This window comes from Cavia porcellus, unplaced genomic scaffold, assembly GCF_034190915.1.
Source record: "Cavia porcellus strain 051 isolate PalLab524CR breed Dunkin Hartley unplaced genomic scaffold, mCavPor4.1 scaffold_16, whole genome shotgun sequence".
Lineage (NCBI taxonomy): Eukaryota > Metazoa > Chordata > Mammalia > Rodentia > Caviidae > Cavia > Cavia porcellus.
The window spans coordinates 23,758,832-23,778,272 of NW_026947499.1; the positions used below are offsets into that span (position 1 = coordinate 23,758,832).

General features: G+C 46.5%; 1 protein-coding gene across 4 annotated transcripts; it reads right to left on the bottom strand.

Moving 5' to 3' along the window:
- Positions 1–1,523: 1,523 nt before the first annotated feature.
- Positions 1,524–17,369, bottom strand: Tcn2 (transcobalamin 2). Of its 4 annotated transcripts, XR_010039719.1 has the most exons (11): positions 17,169–17,369; positions 16,745–16,960; positions 13,771–13,963; positions 12,002–12,171; positions 10,945–11,097; positions 9,294–9,466; positions 8,947–9,133; positions 7,699–7,870; positions 5,753–5,793; positions 4,212–4,327; positions 1,524–2,067 (listed from the first exon to the last, which is right to left on the bottom strand). XR_010039719.1 is itself a non-coding variant. In XM_003478313.5 (10 exons), exons 2-10 carry the CDS (start codon positions 16,806–16,808, stop codon positions 2,006–2,008), a joined length of 1,290 nt encoding a protein of 429 aa, XP_003478361.1. In that variant the 5' UTR covers positions 16,809–16,960; positions 17,169–17,368; the 3' UTR covers positions 1,524–2,005. The 4 variants fall into 4 exon arrangements, 3 of the variants coding, with proteins under 3 accessions (XP_003478361.1, XP_063082016.1, XP_063082017.1); XM_003478313.5 differs by lacking the exon at positions 5,753–5,793 and having other exon boundaries at positions 17,169–17,368; XM_063225946.1 differs by lacking the exon at positions 5,753–5,793 and having other exon boundaries at positions 16,745–16,957; positions 17,169–17,347.
- Positions 17,370–19,441: the final 2,072 nt, after the last annotated feature.

Here is a 19,441-nt window from a genome sequence, read left to right on the forward strand (position 1 = left end):
TTTTTCCCCTAACTCCCTGACCCTAGGTATTTGAAGTTACTGCCCTAGGAAGAGGCAGATATTTAATCAGCAGCTTTGAAGACTCCAAGTATGTTACTTCCCTGACAGGCCTGTTCTTAACCTTGGTGGAAGGAGGCACAGAGGATGGATCCCTGGGTTGAACCCCACACCCAGAGGGGAGTCCAGAGCCTCAGATGCTCAATGAAAAGCAGAGTCCCCATATTCTGGCTGCAGAGGCTTGTGGCAGTGCCCTGAGGGTGCCTTAGCTAAAAGCAGGGAGTGACTCTGGCCTTTAGTTAAACTGGGACTCTGCCATTCAATCAATGACCACTGAATCCCCAGTTTTCTATGTCTGAGTAGAGGAGCCAGGTAGCTTCTCCAACTCATGCTTGTGGTTTCTCTCTCTTTCTTTCTTTTCTTTCTTCCTTTTCTTTCTTTCTTTCTTTCTTTCTTTCTTTCTTTCTTTCTTTCTTTTTCTTTCCTTTTCATGTGTGGGAAATACTGTGTGGGATTGAAGTCAGGGTCTTTACATCTCCAACCCTTTAAATTATTTTTTTTTAGCCAGGCGTGGTGGCTCATGCCTGTAATCCCAGCACTCAGGAGGCTGAGGTGGGAGGATCGTTGCGAGTTCGAGACCAGCCTGGGCTACAAAGTGAGCTCAAGGCCAGCCTGAACCGCATAGTGAGACCCTGTCTCAAAAAAGACAAATAAATAAATACATAAAAACATTTTAAAAAATTATTTTTTTATTTGAAGACAGGATCAAACTAAGTCACTAAATTGCCCAGGCTGGGCTTGAACTTGCAATCCTTCTGCCTCAGCTTTCCAGAGTGCTGAGATCACTGGTATACACCACCACATCTGGCTTTGTTTTTGTTTCTTTGAGCCAGGGTCCTGCCACGTTGCCCAGACTGACCTCAAACACTGGACTCAAACATTCTCCTGCGTCAGCCTCTCTACTGGCTACATCATGCCCAGCTCAGGCTCATGGCCACATCTCCTGAGCCACACTACCTGCCTTCCACAGCATTATTGCCTCATCTGGGAACTTGAGTGAGTCACTTTCCCTTTTGCAATACTAATTTCTTTGTCTGTAAATCAGAGATGAGAATAAAAATTTTAAGGACTACTATGTGTGGTGGTACACGCCTGTAATTCCAGCATTCAGGAGGCTAATGTAGGAGAATTGCTCTGATTTTTTGAAGCCAGCCTGGGCTACAATGTGAGTTCAAGGCCAGCCTGAACTGCATAGTGAAACTGTCTCAAACACACACACACACACACACACACACACACACACACACACACACAAATCATAAGGACTCACAGAGTTGTGCCAGCAGTGTCTAGCAAGTAGGTGCTCAATAAATGGCAGTCAGGGCTGCCACAGCCAACATCCTCCCCTTCTTGAAGCCACATTGAGTGTTCTCCTGTGTTCCCCTCCTGCCCTTGGGGCATCTGCCCTTCTTGCCACCTTCCCAAGCTTGCTGAGTCATAAGGCATCACGAGGCTGCAGCGCATGCTCAGATAATTAAGACTTTAATCATTTCAGAAGTAGGCATCAAGCAACCCTGCTGAGGCCTCACCAGCCACTGCAACTACAACCAGCTCTAGGGCCACTATGGTGACAACAGAGTGGAGACCTTGGGTCAGGGCTGCAGTCCCTGGGGCATGGAGGCCCCTTGCAGGAGCTCAGTCCCCGAGCAGTGGTACTCATGATGCTGCAGCAGACAGACTTCCTCTCCTCCTTCTGCTGAGGAGTCTGAGAGGAGAGTCACAGGTCCTTCAGACCTTGGGGCAGACTTCATGACACCTGCAGGGCCAGGCTTCCCAGGGGAGGTGCTTGGCTCCCTGCTCCAGTGTGAGCTGTGGTTTAGATCCTCGCAGAGGTGGTAGATGAGGTGTTCTGGGACATTGCTCCAGAGTCTAGGAGGCGACTACAGGGTCAGGAAGGGGACAGAAGCCCAGGGAGTGTGCGAGACTGCTAGGGTGAGAAGACCCATGGCTACCAGCTAGCCAGTCTTATTTCGATGGTTTCTCCATTCTGTGGTTTGTATTCAGCAATACCTGCAGAAATACATGGCATATAGGCTTAACAGGCAGTGCCCCCCCGCCATTCTCATCATCTGAACCCCAACCTTGAAGCCAAGGTCTGTCAGATGTGCTCAGGAGTTGGTAGTAGCGAGCTGGAACCAGGTTTAAAAGGCTCATTTTGCAGTGTGGAGCTCACAGAGAACAGGGACACCAAGCTCCATGATGGATAACAAACACAGGGCAGAAGAAACCAGGACCCTGACAATGCTTGATGGGCAGAGACAATGCTTGATGGGCAGAGACACTGCCTTTGTAACACCTCCAGGGCCATCAGGAGGAGGGACTTGCTCAGTGTTGTCTGGATGGAGAGCCAGGACCACAGATGAAGTCTCCTTCTGTGCTCTAGAGGATTCACACTCCAGTAAGACTCCTAGGTTCAAGCCCTAGCCCTGTCACTCATTAGCATCACGAGCAAATTACTTAACCGATGCATGCTGGTGTTCTCCCTAGTGAAATGGGAAGGATGACATTACCAACAATGGGTTGGGTATGGAGCTCAGTGGCAGAGCACTGCCTAGAATGCATGAACCCCAGGTTGTATCCAGCATGGAAAAAAATCAGAAATCAAACTCATAGCCCACAGGGGAGCTGGAAGGCTCCTCTGAGAATCCAGGTGCTTTTTCATGGACATGCCATGATCTGAATGCCAAGCTCCCTCACAAAATTCATACGTTGAAACCTAAGCACCAAAGGGAAGGTATTACAGGTAGGGGCCTTTGTGAGGTATTTGGGTCACCAGGGTGGAAACTTCAAGAATTGGATTACCGTACATATGTATGCATGCATATATTTATAAATGGGTCTCACCATGTAGTTCAGGCTGGCTTGAATTTTCTATTGGCCTAGGCTGGTCTGAAACTTGAGGAGATGTTCTTGCCTCAGCTTCCTGAGTACTGGGCTTACAGAGGTGTGCCATCATGCCTGGCAGAGATAGTGGCTTTTAAAAGAGACCTGAGCTCAGGATTTAGGAAGCTGAGGCAGGAGGACCGCCACAATTGAAGGCCAGCGTGGAACATATAGTGAGTTCAAGGCCAGCCTGACTATACGGCAAGATCTTGTCTCAAAAACCAAGCAAACAAAACTAAAATAAACCAGGCCCATAGTGCTGCCAACCTTTTACCATGTGAGGACACAGCTAAAAGTTGCCAAATATTAAAACAGATCTTTGTCAGATGCCAGAGCTGTTGGCTCTTTGATCTTGGACTTTTGAGCCTTTACAACTGTGCAAAAATACATTTCTGTTGGTTAGAAGCATCCAGTTCATGGAATTTTGTCACAGCAACCTGAGCAGTACAAAACAGGAGGAAACTCAAAACACTACAGCTGAGAAGGGACTTATACCTTTGGTTCACTGGGAATATAAATGAGAAGAAATGTCTAAGTCGCTTCTTTTTTCCTCTAGCTGTGGGGAGGCTAAAGGGATAAAAGGTAGAGTCTAGAACTGCCCAGTATGTAAAGCTTAGATTAATAATTTTACATTGATTGCATTTTGGAATAATAATTTTATAATATATTGGGTTAAATAAGATATGTTGTTAGTATTAGCTTCTGTAACTAGAAAATTTTAGATTACACACATTGTTGAATCTATTAAATATCATATATAGGAAGTATGATTTTTGCTTTATTTTTTTGAGTCAGGGTCTTACTCCAGTTCAGGCCAGTGTTATATTCACTATATAGTCCAGGCTGGCCTTGAACTCATGGAGATCCTCCTGTCTCAGGCTCCTGAATGCTGGGATTTCAGGCATGTACTATCACATCTGGAAATTTTACTTAGTTTTTAAAATATCAGCCAGGTGTAGAGATATGTGCCTGTAATCCTAGAGTTTTGGAGGCAGCATCAAGAGGTTGGCAGGTTTAAGCCAGCCTGGGCCATTTTGGGATTTGGCAAAATTCCAATGATCCTGGATTCAATCTTCAGTACTGGAGAGAAAGAGAGAGAGAGACAGACAGACAGACAGACAGACAGAGACAGAGAGAGACAGAGATCTGAAGACTGCCAGAACAAGGAGAAGGGAGAGCAGAACAGAGGGGAAGCAGGGAGGAAGGCAAGCTGAGTGGAGTGAGTTGCTGGTCAGGTAGGAATAGGAATGGGTGGCAGCCACCAGACTCACCTTGCAGCAAAGGGGTGTCAGGAGCTCGGAGGAGCTGCCAGAACTCTCGGTCCCCAGGTACTTTCCCCATCACAGAGGTCAGGAAGGGACCAGACAAGGAGGCCTGAGTTCCATACCTAGCAAAGGGGAAGGTGACGAGAGGTGACTGTTATTTCCAAGGGCAGAAGTGAACTCACCCACACCATCACAAAAATTTTGCCCTGTCCTTCAGGGACAGCACTAGCCAAGACCCTTCTGGGCCATCTCACTATAGATCCATGGGTCTTCTACACATTTCTCCCCAGGACCACTGATGCTGCCACTCAGGTGTCATCCTCCGTTGACCATGACGTGGCCTCCAGGAAGAGACAACTATTACCCTATCAACGCAGCAGTTGTCCCCTCTCTGGAGGGTGCACTGTGGGGGTGAAAAGCAAAAGGCCCCTGGCACCTCACAGAAGCCAGTGTGCAGTTCAAGAGAGGGTGAGGCCAGTGCACAGAGTCACAGGGACAAGAGGAACAGAGGCAGAGGCACTGGTGTAGGAGTGGATCTCTTGTTCTGGAAGTTTCCATGGCTCGGGGCTTTTCCTTTAGGGGTTGAGTTGCTAAGTCTGCTCTGATTCTACACACTCCTCACTCCCCATTGCTGGAGATACCCCAGCACTTTGGGAGACTAAGGCAGGAGGATTGTGAATTCAAGCCTAGCTTGGGGTACTTAGGGACTTAGTGAGACCCTGACTAAAAATAAAAATTAAACTGGCTATGGTGGTATATGCCTATAATCCTAGCACTTGGGAGGGTGAGGCAGGAGGATCTTTATGAGTTCAAGACAAGCCTGGGTTACAAAGTGAGCTCAAGTCCATCCTGAATTGCATAGAGAGACCTTGTCACAATAAAAGACAAAATAAAATAAAATAAAAATGGGTTGGGGGTATAGCTCAGCTTAAAGGAAAGTCCTAGGTCTAATCCCCAGGACAAACCTCTTCCCTCCCCTCAAAATTAACCAAATAGACCAACCTAGAAGCTCACTTGGAAGGACTGTACCTGCCCATAGCCTAAGTAACCCCAAGTGGGCTTCTGAGTTGGTTCGTTTGTTTGTTTGGCTTTTTTAGAGGACAGGATGTTGGTCCTGGGAATTAAATTCAGGACTCTCTCCCTTCAGGGACACAAAACTCACAGATGCTCAGCCCCTTATATAAAATAGCCTAGCAGTTGCATAAACCCTATGTGAATCATCTCATATGCTTTAAATAATCTCTAGATCTTACATTTACTAATATAATGAAACACTATGTAAATGGTTGCTTAGGGAACAATGACAAGAAGTCTGTGCATGTGCAGTTGAGACACAACTGTTTTCCTAATATTTTCAGTGCAAAGTTGATTGGCTCTGAGGACGTGGAGCCTGCAGATGTAGAGGGACTGTATTCTTCCGGGAATGTCCACAAGCAGCTCTTGTCTCTGCTCCTTCTTCAATTCTGCCAGGCCACATGGCAGCTCTGGGCCACCTCCCTTCACTTCTGTGTGACTCTGCAGTGCAGCTTTCTCTTCTGAGTACTCACGTCCTTCCCACGTAGCTCCTGAACTCAGTGCAGTCGCCCACCTGCACTAGGAAAGAACCGTTTTTCAGGTGGGCGTCCATGATGCTTCTCAGAGCTTCTCGAAGCTCTGAATAAAAAATGTGAAATTGTATTTGCTTTTCCTTTTAATGACAATATCCAAACACAAGTACTACTAAGCTCTGGGTAATTTTCACATCTGCTGGACGGAGCTGGGCCAAGGCGCTCAGCAGGAGTCTTGTAGCTGCCAGTGACTGCACCACTCTGCGCTGCAGGAGACACAGGAAGACAGACAGGGACGGGAGGGCCTGGCAGGGAACCAAGTGTTTGGGCCCAGCAGGAGCCCAGGGAGCTGCGGAAGCCAGTGTAATGGTGGCTCCAGTACAAGGGAGGGGAGATCACCTGGCCTGGCAGTATAAATCTGCACTCCTGCTGATGGCCCTTACCTAAACATTATTGGTTTTTCTACTTTCCTTTCTGTTTAATTTGCAAAGTTGTTAGGATTTATAGCTGTTTAGGGGAAGAAAGCAAAAGGACTTGGTATTTAGTAAACCTAGTGATGCACATCCAAATCATTTAACATAGGGTTCGGGAGAGTTTGTTTGTTTGAGACAGGATTTCACTATGTAACCCAGGCTGGTTTTAAACTCATGGCAAACCTGTGGGCTCATCTTCCCGAGTGCTGGTATTATACAGGCGTGGGACACCACGCCCAGCCCTCAAGGCGTCTCCTTGGCTGCAGGATGCTTTTTCTGGGAATTTTGGTTGGCACAGAAATTGGGGTCCTCTCTTTCCTGAGAAGTCAAGGGAAGAGGTGACCTGATAAAAGGTGCTCAACTTCTCTCAGTCAGAGTCTTTCCTGGTAACATGAGAATCATGTTCATCTTATTAGGAGTGGTGACCTAGACATGTTCTTTCTCAGACTTGTTAGATCTCATGGTGAGAAGCAAGTTTGTTTGTTTCTGTCCTGTATGGGGAAGGAACCCATGGCCTTGGCACTGAGCTACATCCCCAGCAGTTTTTGAGGCAGGGTCTTGTGGGGTTTGTTATTGTTCTTTTTATTTTTGCTGTGAAGTTCAGCCTGGCCTTGAACTCATTATGTAGCCCAGGCTGGCCTCAAACTTGCAGTAATTCTCCTGCCTCAGCATCTAGAGCAATGGGGTTGCAAGTGTGTGTTACCATGCTTGACTTGAGACAAGGTCTTAAGAAAATGTCCAGGTTGGGCTTGAATTTGTGATCTTCCTGCCACAGTCTTCCAGAATACTGGGATTACAAGCATTTGCCACAATATCTGGCTAAGATTATTCAATATTAAAAATTTTTTTTTTCTTTTAGACAGATTCTCACTCTGTAATCAGGCTGGTTTAGAACTCTGGGCAATTCCCTGTCTCAGCCTCCTGAATGCTGGGATTACAGGTGTGAGCCACCATGCCTGGCTTTTTAAAATTCTTACATTTATGAAAGCTGACCTGTATTGAGTGCTTAGTACATGCTAAACCCTGCACATATGAAAGGCATGTGCCAAGATCTCTTAAGTGCACTAATTCCTGGGCTCCTCATATTGGTCCTGTAAGGAAGGGAGCATACTCAGCTTCCTCACTGAGTTTGGGAACCCTAGCTGGAGGGCATAAGATCTGGGTTCCAATGCAGAGACTATGTTTCGGGAACTTGCTCTCTTAATGACAATGCTGGCCCACAGTTCCAGTTTCCATGACAGTAAACAGGAGAAAGGAGTGCAGAAGGGGAAGCAGTGCTGCTCCCAGAGGAATCCTCTTTGTCCCATTTTTTTTTTTAATCAGTACTGGGGATCGAACTTACCACCACACGCTTGCAAGGCAGGAGCTTACGCTGCTGAGCTAAATCCTCAGCCCCCCGCCCCATCCTTTTTATGACACCATTTCAGGTATGTAAGGTTGATGGCAGTTGGGCTGGGGGGAGGGGGTCCTCACGTGAATTTCCCTAGCTCCTGGGCCTTCTTCAGAATGTCTTCCAAGGAGGACTTGGCCAGCACTGAGATGGTTTGTTCGTAGGGCGGCAAGACGCTGGAGACCTTCAGTGTTACACTGATGACCTCTGGGACGTGGATCAAGGAGGAGTCCTCAGGAGCTGCTCCCAGCAGCCCTGTGCCAGGGAGACAAGAAGGGACAGCTGGTGTAAGGACAGGGCCCGGATGTGAGTCCTCCTTCCCTCCCTTGAAGATGCTGTGGCCCATCTGGACCATATCCTTCCCTATGTCCTTCCCAATGCCGTGACCATCTGCTCGGCTGAAGCCTGGCTGTCAACCCGGCTCCCCTGGTCCCTCAGCCTCCATATCTCTCCACCTCCCACAGGCAGGTTCCTCACTCTTCTCTCTGCTTCTGGAATCTCCCTCCCACTTATCTGCCAGAGGACTCTCTGAAGAGCACACATTTCTTCCTGTCACTCCCCTGTCACCTCTAATGGCCTCACCTCATTTTATTTTACTTTGTTTTATTTTATTTTTTGCAGTGCTGTGAACCAAGCTCAGGCCCTGGAGCATGCCAGGCAGGTGCTCCACCACTGAGCTGCGCCCCAGACTTCAGTCTTTTGTCTTTCTCCTGCCTGATACTCCTGCTTACTCCCCCACAGACACCACTCTTGCAAAATGTTCTCCTAAAGTCCTTACTTCTCTGTGCCTTTGATCTTGCTGCTTCCCCTCTGCTCTGACCTCCCTTCTCCCTTGTCCACTGGCATTCCATTCACCTCCTCAGATCAATCCCTATCCGTCTCTCTATTCCTCTTTCTCTGTCTGTTTGTATCTGTCTTTTTTGGAGACAAGGTCTCACTATATTGTTCAGGTTGGTCTGAAACTCACTATGTAGCCCAGGCTGGCCTCCAACCTGCAGGTATCCTCCTGCCTCAGCCTCCTGAGTGCTGGGATTACAGGCATATGTCAATATGTCCGGCAATAAGTTAAAAATTAAAAAGGAAATTTTGTTACTGGTAAATATTAACTCTATTATGTATTTTATATGCATTCTAGGATAGTTCCTCTTCACTCAGTACAGCCCTGGCAGGTTAGACACCCATGACAGAAGCTGTGACCCCATTTTAGCCACTATGTTCCACACACACCCACAAACTCATGTGGCCCCTGCAAATCAGAACCCAGCAAATTCCCCTCACTGGGACAGGCACACATCAATGAGTGCTCAGCAAATTGTAAAGAGCTTGGCTACCTCTTGGCGCTTGGCAGTCTGGAAAGATGAGATTCACATAGGTCTTGTGGTTCAAGACAGGCAACAGCTGGGAAATTATGATAGGATTCTGTAAGGCTTTATCCTGCAGGTTGACCAGCAGAGCTGCCCTTGCCTTAAGGCATGCGGTGCCCAGATCCACCCGAGACATGGGGGAAGACACCAGCAACTGCGAGAGGTGGGGCAAAGAGAGAAGAGGTGAGTCAGCTGGTAGGGGGGAGCCAGATCTTCAACCCCTGGCCACCGCACCCCTCACTTCCCATTTCAGAGGACACCCCACCCCACCCCTACCCCCAAGGATGACCAGGGTTCCAGGGTCTATTTCCCACCTGCAGTGCCAGTGGGGTGCTGTAGACATTCCCAAAGTAGCCCTCAGGGGTTTGGGCCTTCAGGATCTTCTCCTGCACTGTCCCAATAGCCGTGGAGATCCGCTGTCTCAGATCAGGGTTGAAGGAAGAGCGCTCAAGGCAGATAAAGGCCAAGCCTGCCATGGCCACTGTGTCTGGAGAGGGACAAGACCTATGATGACCTAGACACCCACATGGGGCCAAGCTAGACCAAGCCAGGCAAGGCCTTAAGGTTCAAACCCTTTTGACAATGGGCAGCCACAGAAAGGCTTGAAGCAGTTTCAGGTAACACTGTCAGACCAGCGAGTGTCACCAGTTCAAGTATGAACCCTGAATGTCTTACATCCCAGGAAACCTCTCAAGACTCAGCAAACTGGGTTGGTTGGTTTGTTCCTTTCAAGACGACATGGATAGAGGGAGGTCCAAGAAGACTGTGTCCTCTTAATATTCTTTCCCACACCTGGCTGGAAGATGGAAACCCTGGTGGAATTTTAAGCAAACTACTGACTCCATGCAGCCCAATTTAATGAGTATAGGGAGTTGCCCAGGTCCTGGGATTTTTAAAAGCTTTCACCCTCTTCTGGTAATTTCACATATCCACAATAGGCTTGCTTGCTTGCTTGTTCTCTCTCTCTCTCTCTCTCTCTCTCTCTCTCTCTCTCTCTTTCTCTTTCTATCTTTTTGAGATAGGGTATCACTGTGTAGTTCAGGCTGGTCTTGAACTCACTTTGCAGCCCAGACTGGCCTCGAACTTACAACAGTCCTCCTTCCTAAGCCTCCAGAGTACTGGGATTACAGACATACACCACCATGCCCAGCATCACAATAGATTTTCCTTTCTGCCTTTCTTGTGTGTTTAATAGTAGTAGTAGTGGGAATTGAATTCAGGGCTTTTACACTGAGCTCTGCATCCTCAGCCCCTTTTCATTTTTATTTTAAGACAGGGTCTAAGTTACCCAGGCTGGCCTTGAACTTGTGATCCTCTTGCTATAGCCTCCCAATTAACTACCTTTACAGGTACGCACACCATGTGTGGCTCCACAGTGATTTTTCCACAAGGTTCTGAGGCAAAACAATCTCCGTGCTGGCAAGGGCCCCGCTGCTATCCTCTGGACAACTACCCCCTCCACTTTCTGCATCCTACTCCAGCCTGTGAAGGAACACACTCATTCATGGAATGTCAGGCCTAGAAAAGACCTTGAATAACAATGGCAAGAAAAGGAAATAGTGGCTTAAGATCATGCAATAAGGAAGCAGATCCTGAATCAAGTTCTCAGGCTTCTTGACTTGAATGGTGCTGAGAATATTACTATGCACCCAGAACTTTCTCTATGCCAGGCATATCCAAGCCCTTTGGTTGTAAGGCATCCCTTATCAATAGTTTCTGGGAGGTCATTTTATATGTGAGGCCATCTGACTTGCCCAGGAGGCCCTATAGTGAATGTGTGATGGATTAGGGTCAGGATCAAAGCCACTGCCCCACACCTCAGCCCCCTCCCCACTTCCCTTTAAGAGACTTGATAAGAAGGAGTCTCAGGGAAAGGTAAGCATGAGGCCAGGGTGTGGGGTTTTCAGCTGGGGCTGGGGGCTGACAGAATGCTGGCCTGTCTTCAACAGGATTTATCCCACTCACCCACAGAGAGATGGTCCTGGTGGTCGTGTTCCACAGCATACAGGAGCTTGCCTACAATGCCGTCACGAACCAGCTTCTGGTGGACACACAGGGCCAGGATGCTGAGGCCATACTGGTAGTAGCTGGTATGGGGATGGCCTTTGTGATTGTGCCCTGGGTTGAAGAAAGCCACAAAGTGGACTTGTTATGCCGGGCCTGAGAGCTTGCCTCTGCCAACTCCCAGCAAGCAGCCAGCACATGGGATGCCATTGCTTTCACTCCTTGATATGGCATATTCTTAGAGAGCATGAGATACTTCACTGCCTCAACTGGTCCTCGCTCATACCCACCAGAGCATGCTTGGAACTCAGATGTGTGGCCTGAGGTCTCTGGAGCCACATGACAGATGTTTTTGAATAGCTGGGAATCAGGACAGAATTCCATAAGGAAGTGACATTGGGGCAGCAGGAGGAAAAGGCAGAGCAGGACTGAGCTAGAAGGGGATGGAGAGATCATGTGGCCTTGGCTCCTGTGCTGAGAGGACAGTGTGGTCAGTGCCCTAGAGAGAGGTGGGTGAGAGTGCGAGCAGAGCAGTGCCTAGAAAGGAGAAAAAGGCAGACAGGATGGCCTGAAGGCTGTTAGCAAAGCAGTGAGGGGCCTCTGCAGGGTACCAGCTGCACTAACAAGATAGGATTTATATTTAAAAGCCTCACTCTGGCTATTACATGCTGGTTAATATCAAGAGGCCAGAAAGTCGGTAGAAAAAGGCTAAGAAGCAGGCAAGGTATAAGGAGTAAGGAGGTAGATAGGTGTCCTAGAAGGTGAGTGTAGGAGCTCAGTTTAGGTAGCTGAGCAGCAGGATTGGCTAACAGAGTATATATGGGGTAGGGTTCAGGAAAGGCTGGATCAAGCATGGCTACTGAAGCAGCAAGAACATCTAGATGGAGAGTGAGATAGGTAAATGGAGAGTGGGAAAGAGACTGGGGGGAAAAAGTCCCAAGTTCTAGTTCTTACCAAGAATATCACATGGTAAGACCTACTAGCCCCTTCCCATACCCAAAATAGGATGTCCCCTCACCAATGGCACCATTCTCATCCTCCAAGAACCACTTGAGCTGTGAGACCAGCCTGTCCCCCTTGTGGCCCCTGATGAACTCGCAGTTAGCCCTGAGAGCGAGCATGTAGAGGGCCAGCTGACCCATGGAAGGCTTGGTTGGGCAGTCACTGTTGTCATCGCTGGTAGCAGGCCTAGGACAAGGCAAATTAAGAACTTTTATTCCACTTTGAACTGTTAACATTTTGGTAAGCCTGATTTAGGGTACCCCACACATGCATCACAAAGTGGAAAAAATGCTAACAATTGGAAACATTGCTAGAACTTCCAAAAGTAAGGTGTGGCCAGCTGACGTTTAAATGGATGAAAAAGTAAGCTCAAAGAGTAATTCTGAGGGCACCATCATTTAAATCACCTGGGCTTGCCCCGTGGTTTGGCCGTGCTTCATGCACCCTTCCCTTTCGTCCCTTTCCCCACTTTACATCCATTTCTCGAAAGGAAGTTGCTCTTGACTCTTCAAAGTTCATTCAAACCCCAGAACAGTCCTCTCCTTAATGCCCCTTGGGAAAGGAGCAAAAAGATGCTGCTTCTGGGCTGAGTATGAAAGAATAGTTATGAATTAGCAATGTCTGCCTTACACACAGGAAAGACGAAAGAACAGTCATGGATTAATGATGTCTGCCTCATGCACAGTAGGGAAACACAGTCAGGTGCTAATTCCATGATCAGTGCAAGAGTATAATCATAGATTAATGATGCCTGCTTCATGCACAGGAGGGAAACAAGAGTCAGGAGCTGTTTCTTGGTTCAGGATGAGTGTGGTTAAGGATTAGCAATGTCTGTCTCATATAAAAGCATGCAGCAGTAGTACAAGGGCCCTCTATTAGAATATCTGATTTTTTTACAAATCTATTCATAAATACAAAGAAACAAAAAGAAGAAGGAGGAGGAGGAGGAAAAGGAGAAGAATAAGGAGAAGGAAGAGTAGAAGAAGAAGGAGGAGGAAGAGAAAGTACAACAAAATTTTAAAGTACATCAGTCAGGGAGTAACAATAGTACACACATTGTGTATTGTCATTCCCAAATCATTCACCCAGAGCACAAGACATCTGCCTTCAGGGTTGGGGATTTAGCTCAGCGGCATAAGCACCTGCCTTGCAAGCAGGCGGTCATGAGTTCGATCCCCAGTACCAATAAAAAAGAAAACAAACAAACAAAAAAAAAGACATCTGCCTTCAATTATCTGAACAATATCGGTACAAATCTTTCTCTTCAGTGAACTCAGATAAATCAGTAGCATAGCTATCTCAACTATTTTTATACACATATTCATACACATATACATGTTTTTTCTTCAACTTGTCACACTAATAAAACAATACAATGTTTACACATATGTCTCTTATTTATTTCACTAATGAGTATGTTCTCAAGGTGCATCCATTTACCTATAATAGTGTCCAGTTTATAATTCTTTATGGCTGAGTAGTACTCTACTATATAAAAATATCACATCTTTTTTATTCATCCCTCAGTCAATGGGCATTTACGTGGTTTCCATGATCTGGCTATTATAAACTGTGCTACTATAAATATAAGTATACATATATCACTGTGGTATGTTTTTAATTCATCCTACTAACTCCTTCATTCTATAAACAGAGAAAGACCCACAGATGACAAAATTTGCCTAATGTCTGCCAACAAAACAGTGACAGGCCCACACCAGGACCCAGGTCTCCTGTCTCTTAGGATGTGAAACAAAACAAGGGGAAAAAAAGAAAGTACAATACCTCAGGAGGCACCGTTGATAACTAAGCTTGAGGCTGTGCAGGTACAGATCTTCCTTGGTCCCAGCCTGCAGGCTGGAGAGGCGCAGGCCCACATAGATGCTGGGGTTCAGGTGCTCCCTGGAGAGCTGGTCCATCCAGGGCAACAGCTGTTGGCCAAGCCTCTCCACCAGCTGACTATCCAACTGTGGTATGACTGAAAAACGGAAAACAGTGCACCGAAGGCTGTAGGCCAGACCATTAACAAGCAACTGGCCTGGCCTTAGCTGAACCTTTCCCAGAGAATGAATGTCTCTCCTCCCATCTTCATCCCATATATATTCCTCTGCATGACTATACTGAAATGCAGTGAATAAAAGGTGAAAGCAGATGTCCCCCAAAGCTGTTAGAATGGGACAGGAAGAGGTGGTAGGCTGAGGGCAAAGGGTGCTATTGCCCTGCTCATCAGGAGTGACAGCAAGGCTGGATATTAAGCCATGTGCTATGCCATAGGCATTGTACCCCATCTCCCTTGGTTCCCACATCAGATGTGCTATGCAGATACTGTCATCATTGCTTTGCACAAAAGAGGAAACAGGAGTTCAAATCTATATTGTGCTTTAGACAAAGCTGCAAAGCCAAAAATGGGCCTGACTGCAAACCTCTGGCTCCTTGGTACCCTGAACACATGTTCTACCCATTGACAAGAACTTTAGCCCCACCCAGCATTTGTAATGCATCCAGTTTCCAAACACTCCAAACTGCTAGTTGGTTCACCAGGCTGCCTGGTCAATTTGCTTCATGCAGATATCAAAATGATGCTTTTCCTGCCATGCCGTCTCTGCATTTAAGTAAAAATGGTCTGAGACTGTGAGGCGAGCTACAGTCAGCCTTTTGTGCCTTGGAATTTACTTGAAATTGTGTAATCAGGATATTGAAATACTGGCAGTGGAAGCCTCAGAGTCTTTATTTCCCAGTTCTGGTTACCTACTGTCTGCTGCCCTGGGGAAGGGACCTGAGCTCAGCACAGGGTCACTTAGAGTAGCCTGGTGGAGGCACTTTGGACTTTTCTTCCCCTTTTACTGCTTCACAGCTTTTCAGTCACTGCTAACTACAGCTTCCCAGTGACTCCGGTGGCCTCCACTGCACCGCATCTAGAATGCCAGGCAGGACCCTCAAACCCCAGGACTAAGGAAAAGAACTGTCGCAGAGTTTTGCCTGCCTCCTGGGCTTCCTGGCATGAGGACCAGGTTCCTAGAACAAGCCCCATCTCTCTGAGCTTGGACCCCACTAACTTAGGCCAGTCTCCTCCAGTTATCTATTACTTCTAGGTAACCATTCACCGGTGTAAAACCTGAAATAATGCTTTGCTCTGGGAGGCCAGGCCAGAAAATGTGGCTAGTTTCTCAGATAATGTTTATAAAGAGAGCCAGGGAGGATTGGTTTTTCCTTTCCTTTTCTTGGTGTCCGTTTCCACTTTTTTTTTTTTTTTTTAAACAGAGTGTTGCTATGCAACTCAAGCTGGCCTTGAACTCGCTATATAGCCTAGTCTGACCTCAAACTCACAGCAATCCTCTTGCCTCAGCCTCCCAAGCACTGGAGTTATAGGCATGTGCTACCACACCCAGCTTCTGTTTCTACTTCTGTAACATTCTGTTTCTTGCTGCTAACAATCTGATCATCTGTTCTTTCGTACCTCTTTTCTTCTCCCCATGCTGAAACTGGTAAAGGGGCCCTCTGTCCTCACCCTGGCTCTGACCTCTACTGTAATGAGTCAGCTGGGGTTAAAAATGCTAAGGAGGCAGCTGTAAGGGAAGCTGACAGTTTAGCCTCTTTAGAAAGAGGCAGGCAGATTCACCAAGCATAATAAAAGCAGCCTTGCACTGGGCATAGTGTTGCATGCCTGTAACTCCAGGACTGAATGAAGCAAAAGGATAGCTATAAGATCAAGGCCATCCTGAGCTGAAAAGTGAGTTCGGATTAGCCTGAACTACATAGTGAAATTTTATCTCCCAAAAAACAAAAAAGATGCAAGCAGGCAGCGTCTCTGAGCACTGACTTCTCTCTGCCTGGAATGTGGGACCCACTCTGTTGCCCAGTGGTTCCTTTTCTTTCTTTGGGTCTCAGCTCCCATGGGGGTCTCCAAAGCTTTCCCTGAACCGGGTGGGGGGTTGGGGGGTGTCCCTTGGCTGTCTACTTCCATTCTACTCCTGGTTGGTGTCTGCCATAGCCCAATTTGTAAGCTTGATCTCTTTATGTTTTGTTTTGTTTTTTGAAGCAGGGTCTATCTCAGTAATTCAGGCCAGCTTTGAATTCACTATGTAGCCTAAGCTGGCCTCAAACTGAAGGTAATATTCCTGCTTTAACCTCCCGAGTACTAGGATACAGGCATGTGCCACCACCTGTAGCCAAACTGATTTCTTTTATCCACCCTCACCCCTAAGATTTAAACTCCAGGAAAGTAGAGATCAAACTAGTCCTGCTCTTTGTTCTTTCTCCAAAGCCTAAGACCAGGCCAGGCACTAAGAAGCCTCAGTAAATGTGCATTGGGTGGATAAATGAATTAATGAGGGAGTGTTGTGTTTTGTTTAGACAAGGTCTTATTATGTAGCTCAGGTTGGCCTTTGACACACTATGTGGCCCAGGCTGGCCTCATATTCCCAGTAATTCTCCTGCCTTAGCTTCATGAGTGCTGGAATCACAGGTATGCACCAACACGCCTAACGGCGAAGATCTTGATCCCTTCCTATTGTCTGACCTGTCTTGTCTGACTCCTCCAGTGGACAGTCAGGCATCTAACTAATCTCGATACAAAGTGCCAAACACTGAGGTCCAGATAAACCCAAACCACTGTGGGAACCCAGGGTGAGCACATAAATTCCCCCATCCCACTCTTGAATTTCGGTTTCCCCAGATACATAATGAGGGTCTTGGAAAGATAGTCCTCTCTCCCTGCGACCAAGGAGGAAAGGGAAATGATATAGGCCTGGTTACTCACCACAGAAGTCGGCAAAAGCCCCCAGGACCCCCAATAGGAAGAGGAAGGCCCTAAGGCTCCTCATGGCAGAAGCAGGTGGATGAGCAGCAGGCGGGAAGTGGGAGAAACTCCTGGGGCCGGCTTGCAAAGATTTGTCTGACTACAGCAGGTCACCGCTCTGAACAAGACGCAGCTTCCTGTCACTGATTAATCTCTCCTCTCCCCTCCAGTGTGCTGCTAAGTCAGCAAGAGAAAGGAGAAAAGGTCTGTTATTGAGGGGGAAAGAAGGTCAAAGGATAAAGGAAGGAAGGGCGGAGCAAACTTCCTTGAGGTAGGGGACAAGGGAAGGAAAGGGTAACAAAAGACAGTGTAGGACAACTTGAGGCCAGTCACTTTCTGTATCCACTACTTGAAGAGCTCAGGACCAGAATGGAGAGCCTGATACCTGATTTGCCACGTTCATTTGGCTGCCTGTCCGATGTCCCCTCCAGCAGTTCGGATGGTGGACCTTCAGAACGGAGGCGCCTACCTGCTGCTCCTCACAGAAGCGGCCCTGAAAGTGCTCACCCTGGCTGGGGACAAGAAGCATAACGGGGACCCACAGAGATCACGTGAGCAAGAGCTCTGGAGTCAGCTGTTCTCAGTCCACCAGCCAGCCAGAGGGCGGGGCAGCCTCTGGAACCGCACCAGACTGGCCAGTTTCCTTAGCTGACTGATCCAGCTGCCAACTTCCTGGAGATGATAACACAAAACAAGCTAAAGCATAAAACGGAATCATCTGCGCCACAACACCGCAGGGAGCAGGGCAGCTTGCCAGACTAACACAGCAGTGTTTTAAAAAATCTCTGCAATGACTACCAAACAAATTCTACAAAACATACTGCAGGACACTCAGAGAAAAAAAGACACGGTTTCAGGAAGCGCAGCAGAGAGGGCCCCCTAAATGGGGCAGTCAATGCAATGAAGGGGAAAAGTAGGTAACCAGTGGCAGAAAAATAGCATGGCAGAGGTGAGACAGAGAATGTTGGCCATAATCACTAATATAGATGGCCTCAATTCACCAATAAAAAGATACACAGGCAGAGTGGATCAGGAGATAGGGTCCATTGAGATGCTTTATATAAAAATACATTTAACCTGAAAGGGAGTTTATAGACTGAAAGGTAAAGATGTGAAAACAATGTGACAGGGAACCAGAAAAAAGTGGGGTAACTTGCCCATCAGCTGCAGATTGATTAGAAAGCCAGGACACTTTCATACAATAGAAAACTACTGATTATAAAGAAAGATAATCTTGAGGCTTTTGTAGGTAAATGGATACAACTTGAGATCATGCTCAGGGGTTAAAAAAAAAGTAAAAAAAATAAAAGAATTTCTGCAGAGAAGAAAAAGAATGAAGCTCCATCATAACAGTGTCAAAAAATTTTAAATACTTAAGGATGTACCTATCCAAGGAAGTAAAAGACTCCTACAATGAAAACTTTGGTACTCTGAAAATAGTAATTGTAGAGAACATTTTGTTCCTTTGATCCAGAAAGTGGAAATATGTCTCCTGTTCCTGAATAGGCAGAACAAATACTGTTTATATGTTCATACTTCAAACTGATATAAAGATTTAATGTGATCCCAATCTAAACACCAATAGCATTTTTTACAGGACTAGAGGAAACCATCCTAAAATTCCTATGGAGTCAGGAGTGACTCAGAATAACAAAGTAATCTTGGGCAATAAAAGCAAAGCAGGAAGAATCACAATCCTGGACTTCAAGTTATATTACAAAGCTACAATGATTAAAAACAGCATGGTACTAACACAAAAACAGGCATTTGGAACAATGGAATAAAGCAGAGATTGCATAAAAAACTCTAGGCACATTCAGCAATCTGATCTTTGACGAAAGTATCAAAAAGATAACCTTCTTAACAAATTGTGCTGGGAAAACTGGTCATCCACATGCAGGAGACTAAATCTATTTTTTAAAATTATTTTATGAGACAGGATTGCACTGTGTTGTTCAGTCTGCCTTGAACCCACTATGTAGCTCAGGCTGGCCTTGAAATCATGGTTAATTCTTCTGCTTCAGCCTTCCAAGTACTGGGTATATAGGCATGCACCATCTTGCCTGGCTAGAAGATTTGAATCTAGAACTTTCTCTCTTACTATATACTAAACTAATATCAAAATAGATCATATACTTAAATGTTAAAACAAAAACATTTTATCTGCTGAAAGCAAATGTATGTAAAATTCTTAAAAACATAATGAGAGGCAAGAACTTTCTGAACAAACTCCATTTGCACAAGAAATAAAACATCAAGAATCAACAAACAGGGCTGGGGATTTAGCTCAGCAGCACAAATGCCTGCCTGGCAAGTGTGAGGTTATGAGTTCGATCTCCAGTTTAAAAAAAAAAAATAATCTTTTGAGACGGGGTCACCCTATGCAGTGCAGGCTGGCCTTGTGCTCACTTGTAGCCCAGACTGGTCTCAAACTCGCAATGATCCTCCTTACCTCAGCCTTCCAAATCCTGGGATTACAGGTGTGACTCACGACCTTGTCCTGACAGGCAGGTGCTGTGCCACTGAGTTATACCCCCATCCCCAACACTACAATTCTTAATAGCTAAATGTTGGAAACAGCCTATGTGTCAACTTATGATCAATAAGTGAATGGATAAAGAAAATGTATTTATATACCATGGAGTACTATTGTGTCAT

Coding starts and splice junctions, on each gene's coding strand:
- Tcn2 (XM_003478313.5), bottom strand. CDS start 16,808: ATGAGGAGCCTTAGGGCCTTCCTCTTCCTATTGGGGGTCCTGGGGGCT. Junction 12,172..13,770: donor TATCAACGGTGCCTCCTGAG/GTATTGTACTTT, acceptor GCCTTGTCCTAG/GCCTGCTACCAGCGATGACA. Junction 9,467..10,944: donor CCAGGACCATCTCTCTGTGG/GTGAGTGGGATA, acceptor GTCCCTCTCCAG/ACACAGTGGCCATGGCAGGC.